At 44.0% G+C, this 24,356-nt stretch overlaps 1 protein-coding gene across 2 annotated transcripts in view; it reads right to left on the bottom strand.

The window, feature by feature from the left end:
- Positions 1-24,356, bottom strand: part of LOC123752214 (uro-adherence factor A) — a 56,004-nt gene that overhangs the window by 23,276 nt on the left and 8,372 nt on the right. Inside the window, exon 1 of one of the 2 annotated variants that reach the window (XM_045734274.2) lies at positions 6,399-6,497. The exons of the other annotated variant lie outside the window; for it this stretch is intronic. Coding sequence (XP_045590230.2) covers positions 6,399-6,413 — 15 coding nt within the window. The 5' untranslated portion in view covers positions 6,414-6,497. Of the gene's footprint in view, positions 1-6,398; positions 6,498-24,356 lie in introns of those variants that run through there. 2 annotated transcript variants of the gene reach the window in all.

The following is a 24,356-nucleotide window of genomic DNA, read 5'->3' as shown; positions in this document are numbered from 1 at the left end:
CAAGTAAAGATTCTTTGATTTATATATTTTTAAGAAGCAAAATCGAAGAAATCAAGTTAGAAAAAATAAAAAAGGCAATACAAATCAGGTTTTGAAAATATCAAAATTAAATTAGAATTCCTAAAATGGATTCATCTAAGACCACATATATATATATTTAGAATAAATGGTATGCAGAATTGATTTTGAACGGTTAAAAGAATTTACCGAATACTGTTAATGTAGAGAATAACTTGGAATATTTTGAGATTAGCTTGGGGTCATTTTGAGAATTTTTGGGACATTCTGAGAATATTTGGGACATTCTGAGAATATCTTGGAACAATCTGAGAATATTTGAGACATTGTGAGAATATCTTGGAACATTCTGAGATTATCTTGGAACATTCTGAGAATATTTGAGACATTGTGAGAATATCTTGGAACATTCTGAGAATATTTGAGACATTGTGAGAATATCTTGGAACATTCTGAGATTATCTTGGAACATTGTAAAAATATTTTGGAACAATCTGAGAATATTTAGGAAGGTTTAGAGAAAACATTAAAAAAAATACATTTACGAAAACTGTGGATACAAAGAGAACAAGAGAAACATTGAAAATAACATGGATAAAAATGATACGAACAATAAAGAGAAGAACAAATCGCTTAAACAGAACAAATGGAACAAAAGAAGATAAAAAAAAATGGTCAAGCAAAAAAGGACTAGACGAATGAGAAAAAGGAAACAGGATAAACGTAGCGAAGAAGACAAATGAAGAGGAGAAAGGAAAAAGCAAAAACACAAGAGGAAGATGAGACATATCCCTCTAGAGGCGTGGGAAATGTCTCCAAGATCCCAGAAAATGTCCCACTAGGGGAGTGGAAAATGTCTCCAAGACCCCAGAAAATGTCCCACTAGAGGAGTGGAAAATGTCTCCAAGACCCCAGAAAATATCCCACTAGAGGCTTGGAAAATGTCTCCAAGACCCCAGAAAATGTCCCATTAGAGGAGTGGAAAATGTCTCCAAGACCACAGAAAATGTCCCACTAGATGCGTGGAAAATGTCTCCAAGACCCCAGAAAATATCCCACTAGAGGCTTGGAAAATGTCTCCAAGACCCCAGAAAATATCCCACTAGAGGCTTGGAAAATGTCTCCAAGACCCCAGAAAATGTCCCATTAGAGGAGTGGAAACTGTCTCCAAAACCCCAGAAAATGTCCCACTAGAGGAGTGAAAAATGTCTCCAAAACCCCAGAAAATGTCCCACTAGACGCGTGTAAAATGTCTCCAAGGGCCCCCTGACAATGTCTCTGATGACAGCAAAAATATATTTCTTATGAATATCAGGGGGAAAAGGCCCCCCCTTAAATACGATTAAAAATACTACACTCTTCCCCTTATTACTATGAAACCATCTCCCCACATTTTGTGCTATTGAAAGTTTTACCAATTACTTATAAGTACTGTTATAAGTACTGTACTGTGGCTGTTTTGTTACTTACATTGATTATTAACATAAATGATTAATAATTTGCTCTATTTCTTCAACAATTTTTATTAAGTTGGTTCAAGGTTAAAAACAGGCTACTTTGATTCAGACGAAGGGTCAAAGTTGGCTACTTTGATTCAGACGAAGGGTCAAAGTTGGCTACTTTGATTCAGACGAAGGGTCAAAGTTGGCTACTTTGATTCAGGTGAGGGGTCAAAGCAGGCTACTTTGATTCAGACGAAGGGTCAAAACAAATTACTTTGATTCAGGTGAACAGTCAAAACAGGCTACTTTGATTCAGACGAAGGATCAAAACAAACTACTTTGATTCAGGTGAACAGTCAAAACTGGCTACTTTGATTCAGACGAAGGATCAAAACAAACTACTTTGATTCAGGTGAACAGTCAAAACAGGCTACTTTGATTCAGACGAAGGATCAAAACAAACTACTTTGATTCAGGTGAACAGTCAAAACAGGCTACTTTGATTCAGACGAAGGTTCAAAACAGGCTACTTTGATTCAGACGAAGGTTCAAAGCAGGCTACTTTGATTCAGACGAAGGTTCAAATCAGGCTACTTTGATTCAGACGATTTTCAGGTGAAGGGTCAAAGCAGCCTACTTTGATTCAGACGAAGGGTCAAAGCAGGCTACTTTGATTCAGACGAAGGGTCAAATCACGCTACTTTGATTCAGACGAAGGGTCAAAGCAGGCTACTTTGATTCAGGTGAAGGTTCAGAGGCCCATGTCGTCACCGCGTTACAAATCACAGAGAAACTTCAGAACCTGATTCTGAATACAGGATGAAAGGTGACCCGCATCTAATGAAGGCAGGAGTGTCGACACCCAGCCAGGGAGGCGGACTGGTTAGTCTAGTACCCCACATACTCACCCTCTTGGCTCCCGTTTTCTGTGACCCGGGCATATCATGTGTAGTTGCAACCCGTTCTCGCAAAATTTAATAAGTCAATATTGACTTATTAAATATGTACATAGGTGACATACTTAACATAATAGATACCCTTAAAAAGATTCATAGAAAACACCGACCTTACCTAACCTACTTAGTATGTTAAGATAAGCATCTTATTGCTTCGTAATTACAATTATTACCTAACCTATAATAGGTATAGGTTAAGTAATAATTGTAATTACGAAGCAATAAGATGCTTATCTTAAGATACTAACAAGGTTAGGTAAGGTTGGTGTTTTCTATGAATCTTTTTAAGGGTATCTATTATGTTTAGTATATCACCTATGCACGTAGTTAATAAGTCAATATTGACTTATTAAATTTGCGAGAACGGGTTGGTATTTAATAATCTTGTGAATTTCTAAACTTAAAATTTGTAAACTACGGGCTCGCCATAGCCCGTGCTGCTTGGAACTTATTGTTAAAGGTGAGCCAATCTTAAACAACAACAATCTTGTAGCTATTATTTTTGTTTTTAAATCTTAGTTTTATTATTATTACAGCAGGAAATAGCATTAATGTGATGTATCACGGAGTAAAATTTGCAGGAGCCGTATTGAGGATTCGAACCTGCGTTCAGGATACTTCCAAGCACAAGCGCTGAACCCCTGAACCACGATAGGCTAAATGAGGGTTACCAGGCATTACCTGCGTACACTATGGTATGGTATAGGAGTCCTATTGGCTACTTCGAGGACCCTAGAGGATTCAGTTCAATCCCCAGGTTTCACTACTCTTTTTCTTTAGCATATCATGGTCCAGGGGTTTAAGGCGTGTGCTTGGGCGTACCCAGAGGGCAGGTTCGAATCCTCCTTCTCATAGCACCTATTCTTATTCTTATTATAACTTTCCGTATATATATTTAGCGGCTGTTCTCGGCAACTTTGCCCGCTTTCTCTACTTGGCTCTGACCTTGTATGGTAAGAACGAATTTATCGTCATCTGACTCTGTGTTTTGTATTTCTCTTGCTATGTCTGTTTGTCTGTGTGTGTGTGTGTGTGTGTGTGTACTCACCTAATTGTGCTTGCGGGGGTTGAGCTCTGGCTCTTTGGTCCCGCCTTGTGTGTGTGTGTGTGTGTGTGTGTGTGTGTGTGTGTGTGTGTGTGTGTGTGTGTGTGTGTGTGTGTGTGTGTGTGTGTGTGTGTGTGTGTGTGCTTGTACTCACCTATTTGTGCTTGTATTCACCTATTTGTGCTTGTATTCACCTATTTGTGCTTGCAGGATCGAGCATTGACTCTTGGATACCGCCTTTCCAGCCATCGGTTGTTTACAGCAATGACTCCTGTCCTATTTCCCTATCATACCCTATCGCGCGCGCGCGTGTGTGTGTGTGTGTGTGTGTGTGTGTGTGTGTGTGTGTGTGTGTGTGTGTGTGTGTGTGTGTGTGTGTGTGTGTGTGTGTGTGTGTATGTGTGTGTGTGTGTGTGTACTCACCTAGTTGTGCTTGCGGGGGTTGAGCTCTGGCTCTTTGGTCCCGCCTCTCAACCGTCAATCAACAATGTGTGTGTGTGTGTGTGTGTGTGTGTGTGTGTGTGTGTGTGTGTGTGTGTGTGTGTGTGTGTGTGTGTGTGTGTGTGTGTGTGTGTGTGTGTAAGCACCTATACCACCCCCTGAGAGAGAGATGGAGGGACTAGAGAATACAAGTGGGCGCTGGAAACGCAAATGAGCCGAAGAAATATAAGGAACTATACATGTAAACCCCTGTATGGGGGGGGGAGGGTCAACAAATGTAGTGGACTGGAAGAAGAAGAAGAAGCTGTAGAAGCCACCTCCATCCACCACCTTCAGGGCCGATTTGACAGGGAATAGTTCAGTAGTAGCGTGATTGGCAACCAGGAGGCCTGGTCGACGACCGGGCCGCGGGGACGCTAAGCCCCGGAAGCACCTCAAGGTAACCTCAAGGTAGGTGCAACAAGGCAGACAGGTGGGGAATAAAGAGCTAGATCCTGACTATCCTGTGAGATAGTGATTGGATAGATCTGCGTTATTCTTTGCATATCTAACCAAAAACAGCTTCGCAGGTGCTGGAAAGGACCCAAACCCAAGACAGCTTCACCCACAGATGCAACTTAGCAACACACAGCTCAAGCACTACACCCAAAACAGCTTCACCACAGATGGAACATAGCAACACATAGCCCAAGCACCAGTGGAGTCCCGCAGGGATCAGTCCTTGGACCTATACTGTTCCTGATATATGTAAATGATCTACCAAAGGGTATAGACTCGTTCCTCTCATTGTTTGCTGATGATGCAAAGATTATGAGGAGGATTAAGACAGAGACATATACTACGAGGCTACAAGATGGCCTAAACAAACTGAAGGAATGGTCAAACAAATGGCTACAAAAGTTCAACCCAAGTAAATGTAAGGTAATACATCTAGGCGGAGGAAATAGGAGGCCAGACATTGGATACTAAATGGGAGATGAAGTCCTTCACGATACGGACAGAGAGAAAGATCTAGGAGATGATATCACACCAAACCTGTCTCCTGAAGCACACATCAAAAGAATAACATCGGCGGCATATACGAGGCTGGCTAACATCAGAACTGCCTTCAGGAACCTGTGTAAAGAATCATTCAGAACCTTGTATGCCACATATGTAAGGCCAATCCTGGAGTATGCGGCCCCAGCATGGAGCCCGTACCTTGTCAAGCACATGACGAAGCTGGACAAAGTTCAGAGGTATGCCACTAGGCTAGTCCCAGAACTAAGAGGCATGAGTTACGAGGAAACGCTGAGGGAACTGCATCTCACTTCGCTGGAAGACAGAAGAGCTCGGGGAGACATGATCACCATGTACAAAATTCTTAGTGGGAAATTTACAGGGTAGACAAGGATAGATTATTTAACACGGGTAGTACACGCACAAGGGGACACAGGTGGAAGCTGAGTACCCAAAGGAGCCACAGAGGCATTAGAAGGATATTTTTCAGTGTCAGAGTAGTTAGTAAATGGAATGCACTAGGAAGTGATGTGGTGGAGGCTGACTCCATACACAGTTTCAAATATAGATATGATAGAGCTCAAGAAGTTCAGGAACCTGGGGCCAGATTCACGAAGCAGTTCCGCAAGTACCTACGAACGTGTACATCTTTCCTCAAATTTTGATGGCTTTGGTTACATTTATTAAACAGTTTACAAGCATAAAAACGTCCCAATCAACTGTTGTTATTGTTATAAACAGCCTCCTGGTGCTACGGAGTTCATTAACTATTTAATAATTGTAAACAAAGCCGCCAAAGATTGAGAAAAGATGTACAGGTTCGTAAGTGCTAGCGTAACTTCTTCGTGAATCTAGCCCATGTACACCAGTAGATTGACGGTTGAGAGGCGGGAACAAAGAGCCAAAGCTCAACCCCCGTAATCACAACTAGGTGAGTACAACTAGGTGAGTAACCAAGACAGCTTCACCGCTGCCAGAAGAGACTAGTACACAGCCTAAGCACCACACCCAAAACAGCTTCACTCCACTAAATTCCCTTCAAGCAAAAGATGCAAATTACAAAGTCTACAGCAGCTAAAGACCCTCCCATTAGTGATCCATTGACTGGAGGCAGAGAAACAGTCACCAGAGTGCTTGGAGGGAACAGCGAAGACATTTTTTTCCATGCTACAGGCACATATCACGGCCGCTCCTATAACTGCTGGAGGGCACCAAGTTACAGTGTTCGTGGGTGCGGGTATAGAATCCCGGATTCGCTAGAAGAACGATACAAATCCAGGACGAATCCGCGCTCGCACAGCGCGAGGCCCACGCAAGCTGTGCTTCAAACATCAATTATCATATACGCAATCAGCACTTCAATATACACAAACCGCCATACACAAACAGCATTTCTAACACGTTCATATACACACACTCAACACCATGTAACACAAACAGTATGAAGTCTGAGAGGGGGATCCAAACACCGCGTATAGGTGGCAGCAGGAGACGTACCCAGAACGGCTTCATGTCGGTCGGCTCCTAGGGTTGAAGAGACTCGCTGGAGTGATGTGGCCGCGTACCTCGACCCTCGACCACACTATGCCCCAGCGCCAGCGCCCTCTCCCGGTGGTCAGCGCCAGGGGGGGGGGACCCCCGCCACTGCCCTGACCGAGTTACCAGTTTGGAAATGTCGCAGGGGCAGGCTGGGGCAGAGGTGTGTGTGGTTATATGACGCCATAGTGCCAGCAGTCCTGTGGCACTATGCCAGGTGTGTGAGGAAGGGAAGGTAGTTCAGGTGATTAGAGCGAAATTGAGTATCTTAAGGCAAAGAGGGGTGGACAGAGGGCCATATTATAACCCCTATCAGTTGAAGGGGCCGGGTTTGGGGGGGGGGGGGTTTGGGGGGTCGTGTGCCCCCAAGCGCCCCCCCCCCTCTCCCTCCTGGAGCGGGCGTCGCTACACAAAAACTCGAGCGGCCCCGACAGGAGCTCCCTCACGACCACATTGTTTTTTGTGTGTGGACCGTGTCGACGAGTGGATGAGGCGAGGGAGGCGCTGGTGCCACAGGAAAAGTGTGCAACACCAGCTGAGGCTTGGCACCTGCAGGCAGCCAGCAACAACAGTTGACTCACGCGACCTGCGTTACAGGACAAAGCGGTGTGGTCTTGGCCGAGGTCGTAGCCAGGGATGAGGCCTTGGCCGAGGTCTTGGCCGACGTCTTGACCAAGGGGTGACACCTGGTGTACGCCCGGGTGTCCTTGCTATATCACCAATCACCTCGGGCTCACCATAGCCCGTGCTACTTGGAACTTTTTGTTCCAAGTAGCGAATTTTAAACAACCAATCAGCAAAAATGTAAACATTCGCGCCACTGTGAACCTAACCTGGTTATTATACACGATAATACAAGCGACCACAGTACAGGGTTCGACCCTTTATACAGTATACACCAGCAAATGAATAGAGGGAAGGGGGGAGGGGGGACAAGGGGGGAGGGGGGACAAGGTGAGGGGGGTTAGGGGGGGCGTGGGGCAGGGGGGGGGGAGTTATGAAGCAGTCGGGATTAAGTAATAACTGATCTAGAAAGTTGTCCCAGAACCTTGAACTTTGACCTATAACCAGCGACCATGAGCCCTTGACCTTTGACCTGTGACCTTGGTCATTGATCTGTGACCTTGGTCATTGACCTGTGACCTTGGTCATTGATCTGTGACCTTGGTCATTGACCTGTGACCTTGATCGTTGACCTGTGACCTTGATCGTTGACCTGTGACCTTGGTCATTGACCTGTGACCTTGGTCATTTACCTGTGACCTTGGTCATTGACCTGTGATGTTGGTCATTGACCTGTGACCTTGGTCATTGACCTGTGACCTTGGTCATTGACCTGTGATCTTGGTCATTGACCTGTGACCTTAAACACTAACTTTTTGTCTCAATCCAAATTAATTAAAACAATTAACAAGAGTGTGTGTGTGTGTGTGTGTGTGTGTGTGTGTGTGTGTGTGTGTGTGTGTGTGTGTGTGTGTGTGTGTGTGTGTGTGTGTACTCACCTAGTTCACCTAGTTGTGTTTGCGGGGGTTGAGCTCTGGCTCTTTGGTCCCGCCTCTCAACTGTCAATCAACAGGTGTACAGGTTCCTGAGCCTACTGGGCTCTATCATATCTACACTTGAAACTATGTATGGAGTCAGCCTCCACCACATCACTTCCTAATGCATTCCATCCATTAACTACTCTGACACTGAAAAAGTTATTTCTAACGTCCCTGTGGCTCATTTGGGTACTCAGTCTCCACCTGTGTCCCCGTGTTCGCGTACCACCCGTGTTAAAAAGTTTATCCTTGTCTACCTGTCAATTCCTGAGAATTTTGTAGGTAGTGATCATGTCTCCCCTTACTCTTCTGTCTTCCAGTGTCGTAATGTGCATTTCCTGCAGCTTTTCTTCCTAGCTCGTGCCTCTTAGTTCTGGGACTAGTCTAGTAGCATACCTCTGAACTTTTTCCAACTTCGTCTTGTGCTTGATAAGGTACGGGCTCCATACTGGGGCCGCATACTCCAGGATTGGTCTTACATATGTGGTATACAAGGTTCTGAATGATTCCTTACACAGGTTCCTGAACGCTGTTCTGATGTTAGCCAGCCTCGCGTATGCCTCAGATGTAATTCTTTTTATGTGGGCTTCAGGAGACAGGTTTGGTGTGATATCAACTAGATCTTTCTCTCTGTCCGTTTCATGAAGTACATCATTTCCCATTCGGTCCTGTGTCTGGCCTCCTGTCTCCACCACCTAGTTTCATGACCTTGCATTTTTCGGGTTGAACTTTAGTAGCCATTTGTTGGACCATTCATTCACTCTGTCTAGGTCATCTTGTAGCCTCCTACTATCATCCTTTGTCTTAATCCTCCTCGTGTTTTTTGCATTATCAGCAAACAATGAGAGGAACAAGTCTATACCCTCTGGGAGATCATTTACATATACCAGAAACAGTATAGGTCCAAGGACTGACCCCTGCGGGACTCCACTCGTAACGTCTCGCCAATCTGAGACCTCACCCCTCACACAGACTCGTGGTCTCCTGTTGCTTGGGTACTCCCGTATCCAATAGAGTACCTTCCCTTTCACTCCAGCCTGCATCTCCAACTTTTTTCACTAGCCTCTCGTGTGGCACTGTATCAAAGGCTTGTGTCACTGTCTACAAGCCCCTCAGCCCACTTCTGTCACCGCCCTTCCTGTCTATTTCTCGGATACAATTACCAGTCATCCGACTGGAAATTACCTAGTCAGTAATTACCATGTCACACTAAACTGGAATGCAGTTCGGCCGCTTTTCTGGTAACTGTCTGTTTAACTGTATCCTCGTGATGGCGCGAACCGACTATCTGTTAACTGGAATAGTTATTCACAGGATTATTTTATTAACTGGATTAATTATTAACAGGATTATTTATTAGTAGGATTTGTTAATTAGTGGATTGTTTATTTATAGCATGTTTTATTAACAGGATTAATGGGGTTATTTATTAACTGGTTTCTCGTAACTGTTGGATATAGATTTAGGCATTTATTGGGTACTGTGTTGACTGTGAACTGGCTCTGTGTCACTGGGTACTGACTGTGTCGACTGTGAACTGTGCTCTGTGTCACTTGGTACTGACTGTGTCGACTGTGAACTGGTTCTGTGTCACTTGGTACTGACTGTGTCGACTGTGAACTGGTTCTGTGTCACTTGGTACTGACTGTGTCGACTATGAACTGGCTCTGTGTCACTTGGTACTGACTGTGTCGACTATGAACTGGCTGTGTCACTTGGTACTGTGTCGACTGTGAACTGAGTAAATGTGCATTGACTGTGTGTTAACTGGACATCAACTCGCTTCTGACTGACTGCTGACTCCGGTTAATTGATTTATCCTGTTAATTAACTAGTTGTACCCAATTAGCTAGCTGGTACTCTAAGAAATGCCTTCGTTAACATAACTTTCCCTCAAAAGACATTGCCAATTGAAAATTACGTGCATGGGGAGCATCCATGGTGCAGCCGATAGAGCAACTGTCTCGTATTTTAGATAACCGAGTTCGATTCTCCTATAATCCTACTGGAATGATATGTGTTGAGCATTACAATTGTGTTGTGAGGTGTTTAAATGTTGATAAAACATGTTCTTATAGAACAGGCCTATATGCCCTTGTGGGCATATAGGCCTGTCGCTACAATGGGTATACTGACATCTCCTTGAGGGATGCGAACCAGCACCAGGGGAGACTTAGCAACTTGTCCTCCAATACACATGTTCAACTGAACTATTGAACATAAAAGTTCATCTGATCCATTGAACATAAAAGTTCATCTGATCCATTGAACATAAAAGTTCATCTGATCCATTGAACATAAAAGTTTAACTGATCCATTGAACATAAAAGTTCATCTGATCCATTGAATATAAAAGTTCATCTGATCCATTGAACATAAAAGTTTAACTGATCCATTGAACATAAAAGTTCATCTGATCCATTGAACATAAAAGTTCATCTGATCCATTGAACATAAAAGTTCATCTGATCCATTGAACATAAAAGTTCATCTGATCCATTGAACATAAAAGTTTAACTGATCCATTGAACATAAAAGTTCATCTGATCCATTGAACATAAAAGTTCATCTGATCCATTGAACATAAAAGTTCATCTGATCCATTGAACATAAAAGTTCATCTGATCCATTGAACATAAAAGTTCATCTGATCCATTGAACATAAAAGTTCATCTGAACCATTGAACATAAAAGTTCATCTGATCCATTGAACATAAAAGTTCATCTGATCCATTGAACATAAAAGTTTAACTGATCCATTGAACATAAAAGTTTAACTGATCCATTGAACATAAAAGTTTAACTGAACCATTGAACATAAAAGTTCATCTGATCCATTGAACATAAAAGTTCATCTGATCCATTGAACATAAAAGTTTAACTGATCCATTGAACATAAAAGTTTAACTGAACCATTGAACATAAAGTTCAGGCGGGGAAAACCACTCGTTAAAAATCGTGTCTTGATGTTCACGAGAAAATTGAACAAATTGTTGAACAAAGAGAAGAAACCTTGGAAGGAGCTGATATGGTCTCGGGGGGGGGAATGGTTATAATGATCATATATTGATCAATTGATCAATATTGATCAATGATCAATTATAGTTGATGATTATAGCAATGATTGATGATTATAATGAGGTTTGATTAATAATGAAGATTGATGAATAATTGACAAAGATGATTGTGATCATGATTTAAAATATAATTTATAATGCATTAATGATTAATAATGATTAATGATTAATAATGATTAATGATGAATATGATTAATCACACTGATGATTGATGAATTTAATGATGACTGATGAGTATATATTATTATGATGGAGATATAGACATGATGGCTGTTGAAGACTGATAACTGTGATCGAACCCGCGATCCTTGATTGTAAGTAGACGACGTAGCCAACTGTGCCACACTTATCCCAGCTCCTTGTCCTCATATTCCAGCTCCTTGTCCTCATATCCCAGCTCCTTGTCCTCATATCCCAGCTCCTTGTCCTCATATTCCAGCTCCTTGTCCTCATATCCCAGCTCCTTGTCCTCATATCCCAGCATCTTGTCCTCATATCTCAGCTCCTTGGCCTAATATCCCAGCTCCTTGTCCTCATATCCCAGCTCCTTGCCCTCATATCCAACAGCTCCTTGTCCTCATATTCCAGCTCCTTGCCCTCGTATTCGAGGTCCTTGTCCTCATATCCCAGCTCCTTGCCCTCATATCCCAGCTCCTTGTCCTCATACCCCAGCTCCTTGTCCTCATACCCCAGCTCCTTATCCTCATACCCCAGCTCCTTATCCTCATACCCCAGCTCCTTGTCCTCATACCCCAGCTCCTTATCCTCATATCCCAGCTCCTTGTCCTCATACCCCAGCTCCTTGTCCTCATACCCCAGCTCCTTATCCTCATACCCCAGCTCCTTGTCCTCATACCCCAGCTCCTTATCCTCATACCCCAGCTCCTTGTCCTCATATCCCAGCTCCTTGTCCTCATACCCCAGCTCCTTATCCTCATACCCCAGCTCCTTGTCCTCATACCCCAGCTCCTTATCCTCATATCCCAGCTCCTTGTCCTCATACCCCAGCTCCTTGTCCTCATAACTACCCCTCATAACAACCTTCTCTCCATCGTGAGAGACGTACCACACAAGTGCCAGGGTGAGGTAGTTACAGAACAAGGCCAGAGTGCCAAGCCCAAGAGCTAAGAGTCCAGAAAAACTCACTTGGGAGGCTTCTCCAAGTGTGTGTACATGAGAGGGTCTCGTAAAAGTCTAATTTGTGTAAAAATTATACAACTGGTGTTGCTTAAGACTGACTGGTCGTTGGAGGTGGGGTCGTTAAGAATTGCCTCAGAGTCGCTACAGTCAACGGCCTATGAGGTAATAAAGGTTTTTGCTCGTTAATGGCCCATTTAGATCCTCTTTGCATAATCTTATTGTAATATGGGTAATTATGAGGAGGAGCTGGGATATGAGGACAAGGAACTGGGATATGAGGACAAGGAGCTGTTGGATATGAGGACAAGGAGCTGGGATATGAGGACAAGGGGTCTGAGATATGTGGACAGAGAAGAAACGATGGGCCCCAATCACTTGAAGCCATCGGGGATCGAACTCCGGCTCTGTATATGAAGCCAGGCCATCGCTGTATCACCACGTCGAAGTGATTAAACAAATCTAAGCACACTGTTTCCTGCAAAGACTTAAGAGTCTGTCTGTACTAATCACACACAAGGTAATATTTCTGTCCTGGGAAAAATATCCAAAGCTTATATCAGCTTTGGGAGTCTTATAAAAATAAATCAACTTATAAAATCGACACGTTCCTTGTGTAACGGAAGCTTAGTTACAGCTGTAGTCACACCCGTCATTTAAAATATAATAATAATAATAATAATAATAATAATAATAATAATAATAATATAATCTTCGTTTTTATAGGCTATTACCTTCAAGACGCATAAGTAATAGCATATTACCTATGCTATTACCTATAATAACAGACAATATTGTCTGTTATTGAAAACCAGACAATAACAATGCGGCTCCGACAGTCAGTACAAGGGCAGGTCGACCTTACTAATAACTGGTGACAGTTGAGTCGCTTCCCCCAGTCAGTCTCGGCGTGACATCAGGTCGATTGATCACCAGACTAACTGGCATCTTGACCTCTACCTCCGTGGAAGCCTCCATTCCTATATTCAAACCTCTACATTACCATTATTACGCTGTATGTATTCCTATGATTATTTGAATCGTTGTATGGTCTGATTGGAGCCATATATTGGGATCGAACTTCCTGGTCTTCCCCCAGGTACTTGGTTCATTGATTCGTCACGTGTTATAATTTGAATTTGAATGCATTGTATATTGGCAACTGTTGAGCGCTTCTGCATAATCGAATTCCAAGAAAGAACTCAGAGGTCGACTGTCTGTGTCTCCCAAATGGCTCGTCAATAGGGTAGTTTGGTAGTTACGAAAGGTTGTTAACCGTTGGTGCTGAGAGGCTGCTGAACCTTGGCATAATATGGTAAAGTCTTTGTTTCTAAAGTGAATCATTTATGACCTCAATGGGTAACAGTCACTCTCTCTCTCTCTCTCTCTCTCTCTCTCTCTCTCTCTCTCTCTCTCTCTCTCTCTCTCTCTCTCTCTCTCTCTCTCTCTCTCTCTCCCGCCTAGTCTGACAACTTTCATTTAGGTCAATAACAGATAAACTGGAAGTTTCGACCAATCAGAGCGTGTCATTCAAGAAGCGTGAACACCCAGGAGTGGTTCCCAACAGAAACTGGGATGATCGTGGTTCAAACGGACGAGCCGTTATGACCGTTACTCATTCTCAAGCGCATCTGCAAATCCGTTAAAAAAGGCGACACGTTAGTACAAATTAACGCACCGTAATATTAACGTTTTCTATGCATTGGCCTAGATAGGTTAGGTAGGTTGTTTGGGCTCATGCGTTTCTGGTTAAGAAAAACAGTCGTATTTTTTACGGAGTAGCAAACTGAGCGTTCAGGTTGCTTGGTCAACAACAGTCAGCCATTCCTGGATGTACTAATAACAAAAACAGGAACCTCTTTAAGCACCAACGTATATACCAAGCCCACCAACGTATATACCAAGCCCACCAACGTATATACCAAGCCCACCAACATAGGATTATGCCTGAACGGTAGAAGTGAGTGTCCCCAGAGATACAAAGTCAGTGTTCTCAATGCTTATATTCGTCGAGCGCTTACCCACTGCTCTGAATGGAGCAACGTGAGTAGAGAGTTTGAAAGAGTAACTCAGGTATTGGTGAACAACGGATATAGCAACACGGAAATAATCACTGCTATAAGATGACACTTGGACCGATGGTACAATCCTGAACCAAGAACAGAAATCACAATACCTCCAATAAAATTATATTACAAATCAACCACGCACAGTGAACATAAAAAATAAGAACGAATAATGAAAGACATAATCCGTAAAGGAGTAAAAAGTATTACTCCTAACCAAAACATAGACTTTATCATATTCTACAAAACCAAGAAGACTGCCGACCTTCTTATCAAAAACAGGCCGAAGCCGACGGAGAACCCTCTACAGCAGTCAAGCGTTGTATACATGTACACTTTTTTTTTTTTTTTTTTTTTTTTTTTTTTTTGAGATATATACAAGAATTGTTACATTCTTGTACAGCCACTAGTACGCGTAGCGTTTCGGGCAAGTCCTTAATCCTATGGTCCCTGGAATACGATCCCCGCCGCGAAGAATCGTTTTTTCATCCAAGTACACATTTTACTGTTGCGTTAAACAGAGGCTACAGTTAAGGAATTGCGCCCAGTAAATCCTCCCCGGCCAGGATACGAACCCATGACATAGCGCTCGCGGAACGCCAGGCGAGTGTCTTACCACTACACCACGGAGACTTGCCCCCACGTAGGATGTAACCTACAATCTAAGTACATAGGTATGACGTCGACCAAGCTGACGAGGCGTTTGACCTGTCATCTTCAATCCGGTGCCCCTAGGAATCACATGAGACAAGCCCATGACATCACCCTAACAAGAGAATTGTTGAATAAAAACACTTGTATAATAGACAAAACCCAAGATATACGAAGATTACAAATTCTTGAAGCAATCTACATAAGAGTAAGAACAAGACCTGGGGCCAGATTCACGAAAGCACTTACGCAAGCACTTACGAACGAGTACATCTTTCCTTAATCTTTAACGGCTTTGGTTACATTTATTAAACAGTTCACAAGCATGAAAACTTGCCATTCAACTGTTGTTAGTGTTATAAACAGCCTCCTGGTGCTTCGGAGCTCATTAACTGTTTAATAATTGGAAACAAAGCCGCCAAGTATTGAGAAAAGATGTACAGGTTCGTAAGTGTTTGCGTAAGTGCTTTCGTGAATCTGGCCCCAGAACGTGAAGATGCCAACATAGAACACTGCTCAACATGCTACGCCCAATACATATGATTAATCTTTGTATGTAGATCGGACATTAATGGCCTTTTTCTTAAAAGGCATTTGAACTTTATGCCTTACTTTTTCCTCCCTTTATGCCTTATTCTTGGCCCATTTGTATTGGTCTACTTCCTTTCACCTGATCCCATATTAGTATAAATCCAACATGATTTGTAATTTCCTATTACGGGCTCACCATAGCCCGTGCTACATGCACATTTCGTTCTGAGTAGCTAAATCTAAAACAACAAAACAACAACGTAATTTCCTGTCACTTGAGAATGAACCATGTAGGTTCGAAACGTTGTGTAATTTCATAATAAGTGTAATACATTCTACAGTTACTTATTTCTTGTTCTTCACCTCACACGAAGATGACTTTTGAAGAACTCCTCTTCCAGTTAAACCCTGATGCAAGAGCACTAGTCAGAGGGATAGAAGCCCTAAACAAGACTAAAATCAATACAGAATATGCAGTTATATTCAATGAAACGTGTATAAATAAAAACCTGCTGCCAGTATACACCAATATATATTTTTTTCAATAAAAAAAAGATTGTGAGGGTACCACCTCTGGTGCCAATGTGGGGACCCATAGCCTCGGAGAAGAAAATAAAAAGTATTCAGAGAAGACCTTGTGGTTTCTCACTGAACACTAATATCATCTCCTACCACCCCCATTCTTTTGTATGTACACATATATATTTCTTTTATTTGAACTTTGTTACAAAAAAGGAGTTACATATAGGGTACAAAAATGGTTATCATAAGTTGTCGAGTTCCTCCAGCTCCTCAGATGGCGGGTAGGAACCCTGGATGCAGTGTGCATTGCCTGGGAGAAACACAGGCAAACCATTTGGGATAAATTCCAATCCATTGTACGAGTGACGGCCACTGACAGAGAAGGAGTGTAACCGCCCAGAATTATTTCATCACATACTGGGGGAAGTGTTGAAAATATCCGTAAATAATTTTTTGTAATTATTTAGTGTTTCGGCTTGACCATGAAAATAAAGATGACCAATTTCCTTTAAAAAAATATATAATTTAGTATGAAATGAAGGGGAAAGATGTAGGAATTTACCAATTTAAGATATTTAGAATATAAATCACGAAATAATGATTTTTTGTATTAAAAAAAATCAGGGGGGAATCAGGGGAAATCAGGGACAAGCGCGAAGCCATTACGACCAGATAGCACTTAGAAGGGGTCAGGATAAGGATTTAGGATTGATGGAGGGAAGGAATGGTGCCCAACCAATTTGAGACGGTCGGGGACTGAACGCCAACCTGCATGAAACGAGACCGTCGCTCTACCGCCCAGTCAAAGTGGTTGGGCACCATTTTAACAATCGAAAAAAAAAATTGTTTAGATCCGCGTCAGGGTACAGAGCAGTGTTGACTATGAAGATTCACTGACTTCACAGTGAAGTCAGGTTCCTTTGGGGTATGTGAAGCAGTATGTGGTATGCTGGGCTCTAGGAGACTCGAACCCCGGTCCCCACGCGTGAGGTAGAAGCTCTAGCCACTCAACCAAATTAATATATATATATGTAATGTTTTGGAAACCCAGTGGCTTTTTTAAGGGTTGAAGATGAGAAGGGCCCAAGAAAGTGAGGGGCCATCAGCAATGATCTTATTAGATTACATCAATGCTTGGAGTTGGGCCTACAAGGCCTATCCTGGAAACACAAACCGAAACTGTCTCTATTCTCCGCTTGTTACAACTTCTAACAAAGTTGTTATATCTTGGCTTAACGTGTTTATGACGTATTAGAACGTTGTTACAACGGTCCACAGAATGCAACCCACTACAGTTGCCTAGCTCTCGTAATACCTATTTATAGTGCTAGGTGAACAGATGCATCAGGTGTAAGGAAACATTCCAAATCTCATGCCCAACCGCAGAGTTCAATCCGTCGTTGAACCTGGCACCCACACCCTCTAGACAAGCCATTTATACCTACCGCAAAACTGATCCCAAGCACCGACCCCAGGGAGCCGGTCGGCCGAGCGAACAACACGCTGGGCTTGTGATCCTGTGGTCCTGGGTGCGATCCCAGGCGCCGGCGAGAAACAATGGGCAGAGTTTCTTTCACCCTATGCCCCTGTTACCTAGCAGTAAAATAGGTACCTGGGTGTTAGTCAGCTGTCACGGGCTGCTTCCTGGGGGGTGGAGGCGTGGTCCAGGACCGGGCCGCGGGGACACTAAAAAGCCCCGAAATCATCTCACGATATCTCAAGATAACCGTTAAAAAAAATATATATATATTTTCATACAAGAAAACCATTCAGCAAAAGACATTTTTGACCCCCATAAGGGCCCAATAGCCCCGTCACACGCGAGGAGGTCCATTCCCCACACGCAGCCCACTCTGCCATCAAGGTGAAGACTTGAGAGAGAGAACGACTCACAAAAACAAAAGACGATCGCAATAGTCCATTTATCTAGAGTATGATGCTTTAACCTTTAGTGTTTATCCTACGATGGCGCGGAGACGGGTTAGGGTTTTGTTTCTTATTGCCTGTTTGTGGAGTTTATAGTTCTGTGTTGTGGGCTGAGGTGAGGAGGATTGTGTGTGGAGATAATTGTGGTTGGTGGTGGTGGTGGGGGTGGTGGTGGTGGTTGTGGGGGTGCTGGTGGTGGTGGTGCTGGTGGTGGTGGTGGTGGTGGTGGTGGTTGTGGGGGTGGTTGTTGTGTGGTGGTGGTGGGGGTGGTTGTGGGGGTGGTTGTGGTGGTGGTGGTGGTGGTGGTGGTGGTGGTGTGGGTGGTGGTGGTGGTGATGGAGATGCGGTGAGGATAGAGGAGAAAGTCAAGGGTGTGGTTGATGCTCTGTTGTTGTGACCTGCTTGTGGTGGTTGTGTGGTGGTGGTTGTGTGGTGGTGGTTGTGTGGTGGTGGTTGTGTGGTGGTGGTTGTGTGGTGGTGGTTGTGTAGTGGTGGTTGTGTGGTGGTGGTTGTGTGGTGGTGGTTGTGTGGTGGTGGTTGTGTGGTGGTGGTTGTGTGGTGGTGGTTGTGTGGTGGTGGTTGTGTAGTGGTGGTTGTGTGGTGGTGGTGGTTGTGTGGTGGTGGTGGTGGTGTGGTGGTGGTGGTTGTGTGGTGGTGGTGGTTGTGTGGTGGTGGTGGTGGTGGTAGTGTAGTGGTGGTGGTATGGTGGTGGTGGTGATGCTTGTGTGGTGGTGGTGGTAGTGTAGTGGTGGTGGTATGGTGGTAGTGGTGGTGGTTGTGTACTAGTGGGTACATGTGGTGTAGTGGTGCACTACATCACGATGAAAGAAACTCTGCCCCATTTTTTCCGCCATCACCGGGGATTGAACCCGGACCCTAGGATTACGAGTCCCAAGCCCTCCCCACTCAGCCACAGGCCCCCTGTACTTGTGTGACAGTGCCTGGAGGACCATAAACAGAGACGGGCCTGAAATTAAGATTACCTACCTGTATCAGACTCTTTCTGACTATCTATCCAAGTTAAAAAAAACATTTTGCTTTCATGCAAAGGCTGAGAACTGACGAGTCCAAAGGTACCCAAGTGCCCTCTCACCCTCTGGCATGGGTAGTGCCCCTGCTACATGCTTCACCTTTGTTGTTAAATCTTTGTCTGATCTGAATGACCCTATTAAGAATACCCAGTTTAGAGTCAGGATATTTACCACACTCTTAGACTACTTAGTCTAAGAATTACTTACTACTTAGTAAGTTAGTAACTTAGTTACTACTTAGTACAAGAATATAACTCTTGTATATATCTCAACTTAGCATTAAGGTCATTAGAGTTGAGGGTTGAGTAGTTAGTCCCGACGCTATCTCCCCGTTCATTAAGGCTCAGACTGACAAAAAGCCTTTTACTATATGAAAAAAAAGATATCTTTTCCTACCACACACTTTCGTAAACATAATAAATATTATATTTTTTCTAATAGATCTACAATTATTCCTGATTTTGGCTTGCGGTTGCATCGTCAAGAATGTGATATGAGAGTTCTCAATTAGAGTCGTGGTTGGTGATATATGATTCGATTACTTGAAGGAAAGAGGAACCTATTGGGATTAAGAGTCACGAAGCAGTTACGCAAGTACTTACGAACCTGGGGTTCAGAGTCACGAAGCAGTTACGCAAGTACTTACGAACCTGGGGTTCAGAGTCACGAAGCAGTTACGCAAGTACTTACGAACCTGGGGCCAGATTCACGAAGCAGTTACGCAAGTACTTACGAACCTGGGGCCAGATTCACGAAGCAGTTACGCAAGTACTTACGAACCTGGGGTTCAGAGTCACGAAGCAGTTACGCAAGTACTTACGAACCTGGGGTTCAGAGTCACGAAGCAGTTACGCAAGTACTTACGAACCTGGGGCCAGATTCACGAAGCAGTTACGCAAGTACTTACGAACCTGGGGTTCAGAGTCACGAAGCAGTTACGCAAGTACTTACGAACCTGGGGCCAGATTCACGAAGCAGTTACGCAAGTACTTACGAACCTGGGCCCAGATTCACGAAGCAGTTACGCAAGCACTTACGAACCTGGGGCCAGATTCACGAAGCAGTTACGCAAGTACTTACGAACCTGGGGCCAGATTCACGAAGCAGTTACGCAAGTACTTACGAACCTGGGGCCAGATTCACGAAGCAGTTACGCAAGTACTTACGAACCTGGGCACAGATTCACGAAGCAGTCACGCAAGTACTTACGAACCTGGGCCCAGATTCACGAAGCAGTCACGCAAGTACTTACGAACCTGGGGTTCAGAGTCACGAAGCAGTTACGCAAGTACTTACGAACCTGGGGTTCAGAGTCACGAAGCAGTTACGCAAGTACTTATGAACCTGGGGCCAGATTCACGAAGCAGTCACGCAAGTACTTACCAACGTGTACATCTTTCCCTCAATCTTTGACGGCTTTGGTGACATTTATTAAACAGTTCACAAGCATGAAAACTTGCCAATCAACTGTTGTTATTGTTATAAACAGCCTCCTGGTGCTTCGGAGCTCATTAACTGTTTAATAATTGTAAACAAAGCCGCCAAAGATTGAGAAAAGATGTACAGGGGGTTCGCAAGTGCTTGCGTAACTGCTTCGTGAATTTGGTAAAAATAAAAAATTGATTTTTCTGCGCGATCATTAATTCCATTTAATCTTTATCGCGTCTTATCGTCGTCTCCTCTTGATTCTTCCTTCTTCTTCCTTTTCTTCTCCTCCTCCTATAGTTATCTTTCGTTCCTCCTCCACAGTTCAGCGTGAGACAGTGATATAGATAAGACCAAATCGATTTCCTTTAAAGATTAAGGCTTAAAGATTATATAATATAAAGATTAAGATAATATAATGCTTAAGGGGGGTAGAAATAGCCTAAGCTACTCTATCCCTTTGAGATGTATTTATTGCTTATCTCAATAAACATACTTGAACTTGAACTTGAATGCTTAAGATAATATAAAGATTAAGATAATATAAAGATTATATAAAATAAAGATTAAGATTTTTCTGACGGGCGCGTAAGAGAACTCCAAGATTCTGGCATTTTGTGAGAGGAGAAATGTGTAAACAAAAATATTGTCGTGAAATGCAATATAAATCCATGATTTTTTTAACATTTTTGGTGTTTTTTGAATTGGGTAGTGGTAAGTGTGCAAGAAAATTTTGTCTCTCTCTCTCTCTCTCTCTCTCTCTCTCTCTCTCTCTCTCTCTCTCTCTCTCTCTCTCTCTCTCTCTCTCTCTCTCTCTCTCTCTCTCTCTCTCTCTCCCTTTCTTAGGTTCAGTTCATCCTATGCAGGTTCATGAGATAGAACCAGCACCATTAAAGTGGCACATCTATGTAAGAATTTCAAAACTTCAGTTTTGAAATAGCAAAACTTCATTTTTATTTCAGTTTTATTATTTTGTTTTGTTAAATTATTGATATAATTGAGTTGGGTCCTATGAAGAGCATTCATCTAACACATTACAGTTACGAATTGGTCTATGGACAAAGATATTCTAACCTAACTCAACCTAATATAGTTGAACCTAACTCAACCGGACCTAACTTAATCTGACCTATTCTAACCGAACTCAACCGAACTCATCGAAATTAATATGTAATCTGTCCTAACCGAACCTAGTTCATCTTAATCCATTTCATCTTAAAGTTTAATCTGATTTATCCGACCCTAAAGTCACCTTATTCGACTTCACTTAATCTAACATGTCCTTACTGAACGTAATCCTGCCAATGTTTAATCCAAGTCAAATTTTATCTAATCTAATACATATATGAGATAAAATATTGTGGTTTATTTGGTGTAAGTACTATCATTACCACCACCACACCTGCCACCATCACACCAAACCTACCACCTACCACCATCACACCAAACCTACCACCTACCACCATCACCACACCTACCACCACCACACCTACCTAACCTAACCTAACCTAACCTAACCATCACACCAAACCTACCACCTACCACCATCACCACACCTACCACCACCACACCTACCTAACCTAACCTAACCTACCACCACCACACCACACCTACCACCACCACACCTACCACCATCACCACACCTACCACCACCACACCACACCCACCACCACAGACCTTGACCCTGATTCCACTGTTCACCCACGCCCATATCACAGAGAAAGTTTGGAGCGCACAACAGTTTAAAGGACAGAATCTAGTCTACTCCCTCACACAGCTGCGCCTCTCTCACCTCTCACACAGCTGCACCTCTCTCACCTCTCACACAGCTGCACCTCACTCACCTCTCACACAGCTGCACCTCTCTCACCTCTCACACAGCTGCACCTCTCTCACCTCTCACACAGCTGCACCTCTCTCACCTCTCACACAGCTGCACCTCTCTCACCTCTCACACAGCTGCACCTCACTCACCTCTCACACAGCTGCACCTCACTCACCTCTCACACAGCTGCACCTCACTCACCTCTCACACAGCTGCACCTCACTCACCTCTCACACAGCTGCACCTCTTTCACCTCTCACACAGCTGCACCTCACTCACCTCTCACACAGCTGCACCTCACTCACCTCTCACACAGCTGCACCTCTCTCACCTCTCACACAGCTGCCTACCTCCCTCACCTCTCACACAGCTGCACCTCTCACACCTCTCACACAGCTGCACACCTCTCACCGCTCACACAGCTGCACCTCCCTCACCTCTCACACAGCTGCACCTCTCACACCTCTCACACAGCTGCACCTCTCTCACCTCTCACACAGCTGCACCTCACTCACCTCTCACACAGCTGCACCTCTCACACCTCTCACACAGCTGCACCTCTCTCACCTCTCACACAGCTGCACCTCCCTCACCTCTCACACAGCTGCACACCTCTCACCGCTCACACAGCTGCACCTCTCTCACCTCTCACACAGCTGCACACCTCTCACCGCTCACACAGCTGCACCTCTCTCACCTCTCACACAGCTGCACCTCTCTCACCTCTCACACAGCTGCACCTCTCTCACCTCTCACACAGCTGCACCTCCCTCACCTCTCACACAGCTGCACACCTCTCACCGCTCACACAGCTGCACCTCTCTCACCTCTCACACAGCTGCACCTCTCTCACCTCTCACACAGCTGCACCTCTCTCACCTCTCACACAGCTGCACCTCTCTCACCTCTCACACAGCTGCACACCTCTCACACAGCTGCACCTCTCACCTCTCACACAGCTGCACCTCTCACACAGCTGCACCTCTCACCTCTCACACAGCTGCACCTCTCACCTCTCACACAGCTGCACCTCTCACCTCTCACACAGCTGCACCTCTCTCACCTGCAGATTACAGTTAATAGATTAACTGTAATCTAGTTACAGTTGATCTATTACAGACAACTAATACAACCTTCTCACCTAGTTAATAGATTACAGAGAACTAATAGATTGGGCCCAGGAGATAGAGCTTGCCCTACAAGCTTATGAAGGCGAGTCTTAAAACACACACACACACACACACACACACACACACACACACACACACACACACACACACACACACACACATACACACACACACACACACACACACACACACACACACACACATACACACACACACACACACACACACACACACACACACACACACACACACATACACACACACACACAGACACACACACACACACACACACACACACACACACACACACACACACGCACACACACATACACACACACACACACACACACACACACACACACACACACACACACACACACATACACACACACACACAGACACACACACACACACACACACACACACACACACACACACACACACACACACACACACACACACACACACATACACACACACACACACACACACACACACACACACACACACACACACACACACACACACACACACACACACACACACACACACACACACACACACACACACACACACACACACACACACATTTATGTAAATGACTTGACTGCAAGAGTTGAATCTTTTATGTCATTCTTTGCAGATGATACGAAACTAATGAGGATGGTTGAGACAGATGAGGATTGTAAGATTCTCCAGGATGACTTGAACAGATTGCAGAGATGGTCCAAGAAATGGCTGCTAGAGTTCAACACTAACAAGTGCAAGGTGATGGAAATGGAAACAGGAGCCAGGAGGCCAAAAATGGGGAACTACCTCCTTATAACGACAAGAGAAAAAGACCTGGGAGTGGACATAACACCAAACCTAACTCCAGAGGCTCATATAAATGGAATAACATCAGCGGCATACTCTAATCTGGCAAAAGTCAGAACATCCTTCAGAAACTTGTATAAGGAGGCTTTTAGATCACTGTATACCGCCTATGTGAGGCCAGTCTTAGAGTATGCCGCACCATCTTGGAGCCCCATCTTAAAAAACACATAAGGAAGCTCAA

This window comes from Procambarus clarkii, chromosome 80, assembly GCF_040958095.1.
Source record: "Procambarus clarkii isolate CNS0578487 chromosome 80, FALCON_Pclarkii_2.0, whole genome shotgun sequence".
NCBI lineage: Eukaryota > Metazoa > Arthropoda > Malacostraca > Decapoda > Cambaridae > Procambarus > Procambarus clarkii.
Note: the sequence above shows the minus strand (reverse complement) of the source record. Positions and strands in the feature narration are given on the sequence as shown.